Source organism: Pungitius pungitius, chromosome 12, assembly GCF_949316345.1.
Source record: "Pungitius pungitius chromosome 12, fPunPun2.1, whole genome shotgun sequence".
Classification (NCBI taxonomy): Eukaryota; Metazoa; Chordata; class Actinopteri; order Perciformes; family Gasterosteidae; genus Pungitius; species Pungitius pungitius.
In genome coordinates, this window is record NC_084911.1 from 569,868 (window position 1) to 583,346 (window position 13,479).

Genomic DNA, 13,479 nt, shown 5'->3' on the forward strand with positions numbered 1-13,479 from the left:
CGTTTTTGTGAACCATTGTTACTTTGTGGTGTTTGTACTTTTCACTGAAGAATATGATCTGAATACTTCCTGTACTCCTGTTACAGTGCATGCTGGGATATGCTGGCCCGCAAAGGATAGTTCTGATGGGTCCTCCAAATCGGCTCCAGGGGGGCTGCGTCCCTCGGCCGCGTCCGGAGGAGCCGACGGAACGGGACAGGCAGGTCGCAGCGGAAGTGACGTATGCGCGGACGCAGCGTCTGAGACCCGCTACAGCACGCGCCTTCCCTTTAACGACACTCTTCTGAAGCAGCCGTTTTACATCACCAGGAGATTATTTAAAGATCAAATATATATAAATAAATAAACGATCGTAAACATCAAAGACATTAAGACTTCAATCATGGAACTGAAAGGTCCCCCCACCAGAATAAAAGTCTTAATGTCTTTGATGTTTTGTCCTTTAAACACTTTCCTAAATGAAATAAAATAACAAGCACAAATAAACACTTGTTTTGTTCCATTTATTTGTCCAAAATTATTTTGTTACGTTTCTGTACAACTCGTCTCTCAAAACATTTTGAACCTGAATGTTTTAAACTCCTGCCATAAAAATCCATTCATCACCCTCCTCTTCCTCCTCCTCCTCCTCTTCACCATGTCAGTTTACTGTGGCCACGAAAAAAGAAGAAAAAAAAGGGAGCAGTCACTGCTTCTTCAGGTTTTGGGGGGCGAACATCAGCGTACAGGAGGTCTTCGTGAAAGCAATGCATTTTGGGAATTTTTGCCACTTGCTAAATGTTTTGATTGTGGTTTCTCTTCTGGATTACATTTGCTTTAGATTACAAATGTCAAACCTCCCCTGAACGCACCACAGAATTCACTTTAAGATCCAACGACTCAGATTAAAAGAAGTTTGAGGCATTTTGTAAAAACACAAAAAAAAAGATGAAGTTTCAACGCAAATTCAGCTCAGAGACAAAACATGAGGAGATATTCAGCACATTTTAGAAACGAACATTAGTTGCTGACAAAGAACCAGACAAAAGAATATCCTGAACAGTTCTTATATGTCGAGGCAGCAAAAACACAGAAATCCCGATGTCTTTAAACTGCTCACAGAAGAGCAGGAGCAGCTTTAATTGGCAAAACGACGGAATGAAACTTTACAAAATAATACATTTAACAATAAAAAGTTGGCAAAATGAAATCTCACAAACCTCTGCTTTGTTTTGAGGGAGAAGTTTGTCGTCTCCGTCGGCAACGAAGCAAAGTATCAAAGTATGTTTTATCATAAAGGAGCAGATTCCAGATCAGTTGGCTTCCCCATAAAGATCCACAGTGTTCAAGTATCAATTGAGCCCATAAAGTATTTAACTCCAAAACATGTTTATCTCATCGTAGATGAGCGCTAACAAATAGTTTTAACAAACTTAAAGCCATTGAACTATTTCTATCTAGATTTCTATTTAAATTATTAATAATGATAATTTTAATAATTGAATACTTTGCGGATTCATATCTTTCAGTGTGTGTGTTTTTTGTTGAAGGAATAAATGCAGAAATAAAACGGAGAAAGAATCCGTAAAATAGGATCATTAATATTAGACTCGACGGCGCAGACTTTGTAAAACTGGCTCAAGAAAACAAAGAACATTGTGGCTGTCGGCCCTCCAGAGGAATGTTGGGAAATGTAGTCCTCAGTCTCTATCACAGTAACATTGCTCTTATTCCTCCACCTAGTGGTCAAACATGGCAACTACACCTTAAAAACCGACATAAATATTCCAGCTGCAGTCGAGGTAATAATGATCATTGTTATTAATATCTCTCTAACACGTCTCAGTTAGTGCTCTATGTACATGTCTATAAATAGTGTTCCTGTTATTCATACAAACCACTGTACACACACACACACACACACACACACACACTTTAAAGGAGCAGTCCGACATTCCATCATCAAAACAAAAGCTAGCGAGTCAATCAAAACGTCATCTTATTAAACAACAGACAGTTTGAAAAGTCATTCTTAATGGATTTTCTGACCCACTTTAAGTACTTTTATTTCCTGTTTTATTTCACTTATTTTTTAAGAAAACACCTCATTTGAATAATTGGATCTTTGGAACAGGATATGAACACAATGATTGAATTCAATTAAAGAGTGAGAACTCTTTTAAAAAGACGAGTAAATAAAACACTTAAGATTAAACAAAACCTGCTCAATCCATCTTTTAACATCTTTGTGAAAAATATATCAATGTTATACTATTTAAGGGGTTTAATAAAAATAAAAATCTCATGTTTTTTTCTACAAAGAAATGTGTAAAAATAATCACGGATTGACGTCTTCCATTTTTTTCCTGATATACCGTTAAGTTTGATGTATTTTTGTGCCTGAAATGTGTTTTATGGATATATATCTTAATGTGCCTCAGTAATTTAGGAGGATTTTGAATTTATTTAAAGTGTCGGACTGTCCCTTTAAGAACAGGTGAAAGTGGTGGGGGTCACTGGGGGTCAAACGAGGTGCCAGTGTCTCTTCAGTTAACAGATTCTTATCCATCACTCAAAAAAGAAAACAAATTAATGTATGAAACAGTTACGGATCAAAACAAAAGAAACTTGGGTTTACAGTCTGTTATTTACATAGTTTACAGGGGTCTTTGAACGCACCGTCTGGGACGCGGATTCAATGTGGCACAAAGTTATTTACGGTTTTCTTTCTTAAAACAACAATAAATCAAAAGGTTTTCTTTTCTTTTGGGGCGTCCTGAAGAAAGAGACGTTTCTACAGACCTGGGCTTCATGAGTAGGAGAGGTGAGACCCGTTGGAGATGTGGGAGGTGACCGACGTGCTCCTGCTCAGCCCACCGTCGCTCCCCCCACCTCCCCCGGGCCCCCCGGAGGCCGTCCTCCTCAGAGGCTGGGGGCTGTTCCTGAGGGCCATCAGGCCGGGGCCCCGGATGCTCAGGCCGCCGCTGTAGCCTCCCTGAGAGGAGGAGGACGAGGAGGCCGAGGAGGGCGGGGAGGAGGAGGAGAGAGAGATTGGCGGTGGGGGCGGCGGCGGAGGCAGGAGAGCCAAGGACTGGGAGGAGGCGTGAGTGGCGAGGTGGTGGTGATGGTGGTGCAGCTGGGAGTGGTGGGGGTAGTGGCCTCCTCCTCCTGCTCCTCCTCCCCCCCCCCCCACCCACTCCCTGGAGCGCTCCCGGCTGTCGTGGCCCTCGCGGTACAGCTGCGGCGTGCTCTGGTGGTGCTGGTAGTGCTGCGGGAGGTAGTGCTGCGGCGGGGGCTGCTGCTGCTGATGGTGCTGCTGGTGGTGGTGGTGGTGATGGGAGGAGGAGTGGGAGGACGGGTGGCTCCTGCTACTCTTGTGCAGCTCGCTGTCCCTGCCGAGGCCGTGGGAGGAGGCGATGGACTCGGCCCGGATGAAGCCCCCCCCTCCTCCTGCTCCTCCTCCTCCTGCGTGGTTCTGGCTCCGCCAGGAGGGCGTGGCTACCGGGTTCTGCACGCTGTGGCTCCAGTGGCTCCCGGAGCGGGGGACGGGCCGCGAGGGCCAGCCCCCGGAGCCCGAGGAGGGGCTGGGGGTCGGGTAGCCCTGGTTGAAGGCCTCGGCCGGGATGCCGCTCAGCGCCATGTTGCTGAAGCCCAGCCGCATGCTCTCCGAGTCGAAGGCCTCGATCTCGTGGGCCTGGCGCTCCAGGAGGGTCCGGATCCGCTCCGAGCGCTCGTTCTGCAGCGACAGCATCTCCTCCTCGATCTGGTGTCAACAACAACAACAACAGATCATGAACAAGACCTGTTTTTACAGCCCAAGATTTTGCGTGCACACAAAAAAGCTAATAGTGAGCTGCAGGTCACAGGAGGTCACAGGAGGTCAAAGGAGGAGACAGGAGGAGCATGATGGTACCCGTTGCTCCAGCAGCGCCCGGCGGATGGACACCCTCTGCTCCAGGTCCTTCATCTCCCGCTCGTGCTGGCTGTCCGTGTGGATCTTGATCTTACTCTGGTAGGCATTCAGAAGCTCCAGCTCCTTTTGCAGCTGCATCCTCAGAACCTGGTACTCGGCCTCCTGGGTCTCGTCCAGACGGAGCTGTGGGGGGGGAGGGGAGAGCATTAGAAGCCCAGAAGCACAGCGACCACCATGACTGAAGATATGTTCATGTATGTTTGTTGGAGACCTGGGGCCCGGGTCTCTGGTGGTGAAGGAGGTGGTGTTGAGGTGCGGTGCAGAAGGTGGGCGGGGTTTCCTTGCCTTACTCACAGCCTGTGTGGACAGCATGTCGTTGATGGAGTGGTCGTACTGCTCGGCCAGGATGGCCAGCTTGCGGGTCTGCTCCTCTTTGAGGCGTTTGAGGACGGCCTTGTGGTCGGATTTGGGAGTGCTCTCCAGCAGGTGGTTCCTCAGGGCTTTGTACTGACGGGTTTGGATCTTACAGGTCTCCTGGAACTGACGCTTGATCTGCATTTCTTTGGACTGAGGTTTTAAATAAAATCAGAGGGATGTTCAGATTTAAATTGTTGATCTGAATTAAATCAGCATAATGCATCTGTACTGGAGCCATCTTTGATCTGATGATTAATCGTTAGGCTCCTGAACCTCAGCAGGGGTTGTAAAACATGTTTTCTTTGAATCACATCATCTGATTTATCTTTCCAACGGTCCCTGAACACAACCCGTCTGCAGAGAGAACTAAGCTTTAAATTGGAATATTTCAACAACACAGAAACTTTATCAGATTCTGTAAAAACGTCTGAGCTGCTCAGTGAAACGATGACGTCATGTGAGCAGCAATCATTAACATGTTTTTAATGATGTCATTATGACCGTTAGCCTGCTGTAACCACAGGTTCTGGTGATCACAGTTCTGTTTCCACAGAACCCCCCCCTCACCTTGAGGCTCTTGGGCTGCTGCCGGACCTCCACCGTGTGCTTCTGCCTGAGCTCCTGCTCGCGCCGCTTGTTGTACTCCATCTGGTTGGTCAGCTCCGTCTGGTGCTGAGTCCGGATCAATTCGGCCCGGGTCCGCTGCACCGAGCCCAGCTGCCTGAACTCCAGCTCCTGGGTGGACTCGTGGTGACGCAGCAGCATGGCGCACTCCAGGTCCTTCTGGGTCTGCTTCTTGTTCAGGTCCTGGTGAGGGGGGGGGGATTCAATAATTCATTTCAAACATGCGTCATTGTGCAGATGTTTGACTTCTCTCTACTTCTACTCGTGATGGTTCCCTGCTCAGGGGGGAGGGGCTAAAGGCCCAGGGAGATAAAGGAGGGGGCGGGGCTTGCGTACCTCCCTCAGCAGGTCCTGCTCCAGGTTGTGTCGAGCCAGCAGCATCTTCCTCTTGTACTGGCGACACTGCAGCTCGTAGTACTGGCGCTGCCTCCGCAGCAGGCTGGCCTCCTCCTCCGCCTGCATCTGCTGCAGACACTCCTTCTGCCGGATCAGCCACTCCTGCTTCTCCCTCTTGGGGGTGGACTGGTTCTCACTCAGCTCCTGGGAGGGAAACAGTGGCTCAGTGGGGTCTGGTAGCCATGGCGACGAGAGCCGCTTAACGTGCGACTCGCTCGGACCTCTTTCAGCTGGTCTTTGCGCTGGCGGTACTGGCGCTTCTGGGACTCCAGCAGACCGGTGAGCTCCTTCTTCTGCTGGCCCAGGATGTGCTGCTGGAACTTCTTCTCCTCCATCAGAGCCGCCTTCACCTGCAGGGACGCAGAGGTCAGAGTTGCGATGGTCTAAACATCACCGTGAGCAGATAGAGGCACAGTGGTGTTCACCTGAAACTGTTAAAGGGAACCGGCTCTCTTAAATCAGCACTTTACATAGAAAGTGAGAATTTAACCATCGCAGGATGTCATCAATGGTGGGTTTCTAGTATCTGATCATGTGACATTGTAATCAACCAATAAGCGTTGTCTGTAATAAGTCGTTTTTGGTGATGAACTTTAATAAATCCAGATGTTTTCTTTGAATATAATATAGATATCAGAGATGAATTATGATCTGCTTAACTTCTCTAATGCCATTGTTATACATCACTTATGCAGCATTAGTGTGTATTAGAAATAGCTGCACCACTGCTGTGCGCCACATGACTGTGTGTGACATGCCGGATCCTCACCTCCTTCTCCAGGATGGCCTGGTGCTTCTTGGACAGCTTGTCGGCCTCAGAGGAGAAGCTGTTCCTCTGGTTCTCCAGCTCTTTGTCCAGCTTCAGCTGGTGCTCGTCCATCTCCGCCTTCAGCTTGTTCTCCAGCCCCATCAGCTGCTTCTGGTGCTGCCTCCTCATGCGCTTGTACCCGGACATCTGCTCCCGCAGCGCCGAGCCCTGCTCGTGCTCCTGGATCTGACGGGTCACCTGGAGGAGGAGCGGAGCTTAGAGGCGAGCGTTCGATGCCGGCGTGGTGACACGAGGGCGCAGCCACGAGGGGCAATTGAAATTAGCCCCAGAGGGCTTTACAGTCTGTACACATGCGACGTCCTCTGCCCCCAAACCCTCCCACCGGCACCGGAACAACTCCCCGAAACATGAAAAGCCTTCCATGGGGGAAAAAGGGAAGAAACCTCGGAGAAGGTCAGAGGAGGATCAGGATGGACCGACTACAGAATGAACGATTATTATTCACAGAGTAACTGATCTGAAATGTGTGAGACGTCCAAGTGGAGGAAGAAGAGGATGAGGAGGATTTACCAGGGAGGCGGTCCTAATGGTGGCAAAGTGGTCCCTGTTGCGGTAGTAAGCCCGTCGGCGTCCGGCTGAGGGAACCTGAGGCTGGTCCATCTCGGGCTGGTAGGGGTCATCGTAGATGTTATCCTGACCCTGACCAGGAGCAGACCACACCACACTGTCATCACTTACAAAGGGACGATTGCTCTACAAGCGGGGTTGTCATGGTTACTCAGAGCGCCTGGGTTACCGTGGGTCGGTGGATGATGGAGCTGTTGGAGGTGACGGTGTGCTCGCCCTCCTGCATCATGGCCATCTCGTTGCTGCTGTCGTCGGACGCGTCGGCCAAACTGTTGACCGAGCTGCTGTGGGAGCTGGCTGAGATGGACATGCTGGGGACAGACTGGGAGCTCTCCATGCTGTTCACTGTCCCAGTACGCAGTAGGTACTGCTCCACCTCCTGAGACACAGGGACGCACACAGGGACAGACAGACAGACACACACACACACACACACAGGGACACACACACACACACACACAGGGACACACACACACACACAGGGACAGACAGACAGTCTGGATTCAGCTGGATTTCTTTTCTTTTGACTCAATGAGAACCTGTAAGAACTTTCATTATCATCAGATGCTCCTCTGATGAATCATGCCTCTGAACACCTCCTCCCCCCCCCCACACACCAGGACCTACTCACCTCCTCCTCCTCCCCCCCCTCGGACACAGGCCCATTCAGCTGCGTCTCCTGGAAGAGGATCTTCTTCATCTTGCGGTACTGCAGGTTGTCGAGCTCTCTCACTGCGTCCTTGGTGCGGGCGATCAGGTCCATGACCACCGTGAGCGGGCGCTCGCGGCACAGGAAGCGATGCTGTGGGGGGGGGGGGGGGGGGGACACACGACAGATGAGCGACACTGCGGTGAAGACGAGGGTCTATTATGTTGGGGGGGTGAAGAGGGGGTGGTCCTCACGTTCAGCAGCACGTCAGAGGTGGGCCGGTCCTGGGGAATCTTCTGCAGGCAAGAATCCACAAAGTTGCGGAAGGAGTCCGACCTGCACGGGATGATCACTCACTAATGATCAATAATCCACCGTCCGTGGAGTAGACAGGGAAGCACTACTACTCAATAACAGTACCCCCCCCGAGTCGACATCTTAACAGAGATCCATATTTAAATGATCTTTCTGCTGTAATCGAGCGTCAGTGATGACTCACCAGTGGTTGGACTGAAGGATGGGGCTCTCGTTCTGAGCGATGTGATATAAAGCACTCATGGCGTTCATGTTGAACAGGGGGGGCTTCCTCTCCGCTGTGGGGGGGGGGCAGCACAGAGTCAACAGAGCCCTTCACTGGGGGTCCATCTGGTGGACGTGCTGCAGCTCTTACCCAGCTCGATGGAGGTGATGCCCAGAGACCAGACGTCCACCTTGCCGTCGTACTGGCCCTCGTCCATGGCCAGGATGACCTCAGGAGCCATCCTGAGGAGACAGGGCACAGGTAAGAACCTCACCTGCTCATCGTGAGGTGTGTTTACTAATCTGCAACTTAGCAGCAAAAAACGGATTCAAGTGATGAATCTACACGACAATCGTGGAGTCACTTTCTGTGCACTTTATTTTTATTCCTTTATTTGTAATATTTTATTATATTTCATGTTGTCTTATCTGTCTAACTGTCAAATTCTTATGTCTGACATATTTTAATAATAAGACAACAACTGAGACGGCTGGTTGTCTGAGCAGAAGAAGACGACCAGTCTCACCAGTAAGGAGTCCCCACGAAGGAGTTGGCCGGAGCCACAATGGAAGCAGAACCAAAGTCTCCCAGTTTGACCTGACCGGGCTCCGTCAGCAGGATGTTCCCGGCCTTCACGTCCCTGCAGACACAATCACACATTAGCTTAGCCTTCAAAATAAGAGCCTTAACTACCAAACCGATTTGTTCCATCTGACTGAGAGTTAATCAACGATTCAGTTTGTCTATTTATATCTTATCATTCTTACATAATCTATGTATTTGAGGAGGGTTTAAAGGTTTATGACACTTTAAGAGTTCAAATGATCTTGAAAGTATTTGAATATTAATCAGAGTACTAGATGTTAAAGCAGATCACTGTCACCTTCTAATCAAAGAGTGGATCAATAAGCAGACGTTCTTACCTGTGAATCATGTTGTGAGAGTGAAGATACGCTAATCCCTGCAATGCACCATGGGTAATGGCAGCTATTTCTATTTCCTGGAGCGGCTTTTTGTGAACTGTGATGACGAGAGGACGAAGAGTCACAACGACAACAAACGCGAGACAAATAACGTGAGTCTGAATAACTGATGAAGAGCCACTGACCTTCCAGGAGGTCCGAGGCCGAGCCGAGGCAGTACTCCATCACCAGCTGGGACAAAGACATTCACATCATGACGCGACACTCATTCTGTCTGCAGCAAACAACACTGACCTGAACTAAGGGCGACGATATATTGATGCATGACTGCGTTTCCCCCAACTATGAAAAAGGTGGAGGTAGGCGTACCCATGCCGTGTGCTCCTTCAGGTAACATCCTCGGTACTCGATGGTGTTCGGGTGGCGCAGCTTCTGCAGGAACTTCACCTCTTTGATGATGTCCTGCCATTTCTGCACAGGAACACAACCCACACGCATATCAATAATAAATGTTAATGATATCCGTCAATAAAGAGAAACCGTGTGGAGGGTTTTGTTACCTCGTTGGTCTGCTTGCCGCTGTACGACATCTTCTTGATGGCCACCACCTCATTGTTGCGAACATCTCGTGCCTGAAAGGCAACAGAAGCTCAGCTCATCAGAACATGAGACACTCGGAGGAAGCTGGGGTTAACCAGCATTTATTCACTGGCCTGATTCAGGGCCACAACAGTAGCATCTACACCGCTACACTGTGTGACCAGGGAAGAGCCCGCGGGAACACAAGGACCACTTGGTGGACAAAGCACAGACAAGACATGTCCCTCCGTCTCAATGGAGGACAGATGTTCTATTAAGAGACATTTCAGAGAAAACAGAAGCTTCACAGAAGCTGAAGATTACAATCAGGCCCATGATGTGTCCTCCCCAGGCAGCCATGTGTATTACAAACACACACACACACACACACACACACACACACACACACACACACTCACAAAGTAAACGGCTCCGAAGCTGCCATGTCCGATCTCACGGAGGTCAGCGAACAGCTTCTCCGGATCGTCTTTGCAGAAGAGGTCTGCCACCTCGGGGTCTTTCAGATTGCCCGCCCGTACACTCGAGGGCATGGCCAGGGCCTGTGGGGGGAGGGAGGTTAAAAGGTCATGGTCACTCCATCCAGGCCTCAGTGGGCAATCGGACACCTGACATTTGGAATAAACACATTATCTTCTGCTCAAATGCTAAGATGGGAAAGAATTACAAACAATTAGTGATGTCACGGAGCGTTATGGATCCCTGATCAGTACGGACCGTTTTAACCAAATGAAGTTTCCCCTCCAACAACAGGTCACATCAGGCTGAATCTATTCTGCCGTTCAGACAAACATCTCATTCCTGTAGTAACTTAGTCTTCTGCTGGGAGACGTCTCCTCAGAGAAAAGTCTTCATGTCCCACCGAGAGCAGCAGACGCAGGGAGCTCCCACAAAGCCCCCCGACAGGCTGCAACGCTTCGTGAGGCCACCCAGCCCCCATATGCCCAAGAGTGCGACCTTCGCTGTGTCACCAATCCTGTTTGTGGTTACGATGGACAGGACAGCGTGGCGTAGTCGGGGGGGGGGGTCCTGTAGATCGAGGGCCTGCAGATGTCATCGTTGCTTTTTGCAAATGATGAGTTCCTGATGACATCATCGGCCTGTGGCCTCGAGTGTGAAGCAGTGGTGATGAGGGTCGGCGCCTCTAAACGCGATGCCATGGTTAGAGTGAGAGTCTGGAGCAGCGGAGGGGGGGGGGGGGGCACACGCGGCCGAAGTGGGACTCCTGGGGAGGGGGCTGACGTCGCCCTCAGAGACAGGGGAGGAGCTCGGAGTAGAGCCGCTGCTCCTTGGCGTTGTGCCAGTGGAGGTAGTTTGGGCATCTGGTAAGCGGACCCCCCCTCTGGGTCCCTCCCTGGGGAGATGTTCCAGGCACGGCCAGCTTGTAAGAGGCCCTGGGAAGACCCAGGACTCTGGAGAGATTATGTCTCCAGACCCCCAGATAGAGTTGGTAGAGGAGGCTCGGGAAGGAGAGTCTGGAGTCCCCTGCTGGAGACGCTGCCCCCACGACCCGACCGAGGATAACAGGGGGGGGAGAGGACGTCAAAGCATCAGCAGCTTAGTTCCTCCACGAACTCCCCCTCCGACGAGGAGCTAGAAACCAATGCCTTGAGTTCTGATTAAAGAAGTGAATTTAAATCACCAGCGAAGTTGAAATCCAAAAGACAAAAAGACATCTTCACTTAAGTGTAATTACCAGCATGTGAAGATGAGAGAGCCGCGGACGACGACATGAACAAACACACAAAGTCAGACCATCCGACCCGAAACGCACAACACCACCACCCGGTGACGGAGTTAATGGAGCAGAGCCTTCAGGCTCTTTGCTCCTCAGTCTCTGGACCAGGAGGCCCAGCGCTCCTTTGGGGACGTTTAATTGTACGTTCTACAGGAGGCGAGGAGGCAGCCGCCTGCAGCTACCATGGACTGCGAGGAGGGAAACAACACGTGAGGACCAACAACCAGGTGTCATGGTCCCATTTTCATCTCTCCAATAAACCATTTTCTGTAACAAGATCACATCAAAAACATTAAAATCAGAGCCCCCTCAATGAAACTATGACATCATGATTTATTCACCAGACCAACAGTCATGTGACCATAAACCAGAGAAACCAATGCACTTAATGAAGTGAACACAGAGTCTTCATTATATTTAACTACATGTGGACACTGCAATAAATTAAAATTATTTTTCTGATTGATGTCATAAAGGTTTTTTTCTGCAAGTTGTGTTTTGAGTTCTGTTTACTTCTAGTCAGGATGGTTCTGTATCCACAAAAGGGCAGGACTTTTATTTTGAAGGGAATTTTGAACCCCCAAAAACCCAAACCCCGTTGGGTTCAGACGGTAAGGAGGCAAATGTTGTGCAGGTGAAAACATGAATTCTTGGTTTGGACCTTAAGCATTGTGCTTTGTCACCATCGTGCTCACGTCCCCGTATTGGGAGACTGGAAGACATCTTGTTTTTATTTTTTGTCCTTTTCCACGGAAACAAAGCGGCCTCCACCAGGAGGAAGTGGGTTCATCCTATTGGGGAAAACCTGTCACTCACACGTTTGGGTTCAAACTGAATCCATCACGAGACCTTTGGTGAACACGGGTTGATGCTTCTGACTAACAACCAACTCCTCCAGATTAAAAGGGAGCAAGTTCACAATTAAGATTAAACGTTTTAACACGCACACCAAAACCTCCCGATGACAAAGAATGCATCAGGGACACTGCACGGAGCTGAAGGCTTTAGGAGTACTACGCTCTGGACTGGTGAGGCTCATTAAGGTGTTACATGGATGCTTCAGGTTGATGGAGACAAAGAGGATTTAGGTAGGAAGATATTTTTGATTCTTAAGGTCAGCAGAGGAAAAATAAGTTTATTAAACAATCAATCAATCTAGTATTTTGTTATTCTACTAGACCACAACTAAGGCCTAATTTAGTTATCTAATAGTTACAAGTCTATTTACTATTCACGATGTGAGCACACAAAACACAAAATTTTTTCAGTAAAATTCTGCTTTTACATGAATACATTAATATGGAGTAAATACTCTAGACTTAAAGTTTGACTACTTGAACAATGTTTATAGTGTGGTATTAGTAATATTACAGAATAACATTTTAATATATTAAACTACAAAAAACAATATTAATACTGTCTTACAGTTAAATGTTCTTTATTACTATGTTAGTAATGGTGTGGTACACGGTCTGTCCTATTCGTGGACAAACGAACCCCGGATACTGTTAGATAACCATGAATATGAATAAATGGAGATCAATCAAAATAACACGTGTCCACCTTTTTCTAAACCTTTTCTCATTTCAGTGAATGCCAAAACAATAATGAAAAGACCTCTGTGCTTCTCCCGGACCCGAGTTCGAACCCCCCTGGAACAGCTAGAAGGTTAGCTAGCGTAGCGCCAAGCTACCCGAATGTAGCATTACTCACCGCGGCTTATTGTGGTTCCACTGCGGGAACGAAACACAAACTGTTAGCCAAGCTACCGAGCCTCTGTCCTCATAGCCCGGGGCTTCTCGGTCAGCTGCTGGTCAACACGACGTCCGGTCCATTTTCAACTTAAGGGCCAACTGTGGAATTGATCGACGGTTTAACCGCTAGTTTAGCTGGTTCGTTACTAGCTTTAGCTAATTGGCTAGCTTAGCTTCGGTAGCTCACGAGCTAACGTTAACGTTAGCTGTTCTCCAGGGTGTGGCTGATGTTTCTCCGCGGTGCCGCGCTCCCGAGCATCACTGTCCCGTAACACCCGACCTCCCGTAAACAAAAACTAGCAGAATACCACCTAAAACCTGCGCCACTTCACCAAGTCGGGCTCGTTTCTTACAGCGTTTTTTTTTGTTCTTTGCTAAATACAAGATGGCACGGGACTCGAGCGGTGACCGGAAGGTGGTTGGCTCCATTTCCGGTAACGTTTCCGCTTCACAAATGAAGGGTATAAATACATCGACCTAGATAACATGAATGTTCTGATGCGAAGGCTCGAAGACTCGATTCGAGGTTTAACGTTTTCAAATAAACATTAGGTAGGGTACATTTGATAATGT

General features: G+C 48.9%; 1 protein-coding gene across 2 annotated transcripts; it reads right to left on the reverse strand.

Annotated features, from left to right (window-relative positions):
* Window positions 1-488: 488 nt before the first annotated feature.
* Window positions 489-13,340, reverse strand: taok2a (TAO kinase 2a). Of its 2 annotated transcripts, none has more exons than XM_037476413.2 (20): window positions 12,866-13,340; window positions 9,816-9,956; window positions 9,378-9,449; window positions 9,187-9,288; window positions 9,003-9,048; window positions 8,818-8,914; window positions 8,421-8,534; window positions 8,045-8,136; window positions 7,874-7,967; window positions 7,629-7,710; window positions 7,357-7,527; window positions 6,895-7,104; window positions 6,669-6,797; window positions 6,099-6,335; window positions 5,551-5,679; window positions 5,270-5,473; window positions 4,877-5,116; window positions 4,247-4,459; window positions 3,893-4,075; window positions 489-3,742 (listed from the first exon to the last, which is right to left on the reverse strand). In XM_037476413.2, the coding sequence occupies exons 2-20, from the start codon at window positions 9,945-9,947 to the stop codon at window positions 2,789-2,791; spliced, it is 3,501 nt and encodes a 1,166-aa protein (XP_037332310.2). In that variant the 5' UTR covers window positions 9,948-9,956; window positions 12,866-13,340; the 3' UTR covers window positions 489-2,788. The 2 variants fall into 2 exon arrangements, with proteins under 2 accessions (XP_037332310.2, XP_037332309.2); XM_037476412.2 differs by having other exon boundaries at window positions 4,238-4,459.
* Between the last annotated feature and the right edge of the window lie 139 nt (window positions 13,341-13,479).

Bases quoted from the DNA above. Each gene is read 5' to 3' on its own strand.
- taok2a (XM_037476412.2), bottom strand. From the start codon at position 9,947: ATGCCCTCGAGTGTACGGGCGGGCAATCTGAAAGACCCCGAGGTGGCA. The intron at 7,711-7,873 runs GTGAGTCATCAC...CATCCCGTGCAG, and splicing joins ATCCTTCAGTCCAACCACTG to GTCGGACTCCTTCCGCAACT. The intron at 7,105-7,356 runs GTGAGTAGGTCC...CCTGTGTCTCAG, and splicing joins AGGGGGGGGAGGAGGAGGAG to GAGGTGGAGCAGTACCTACT.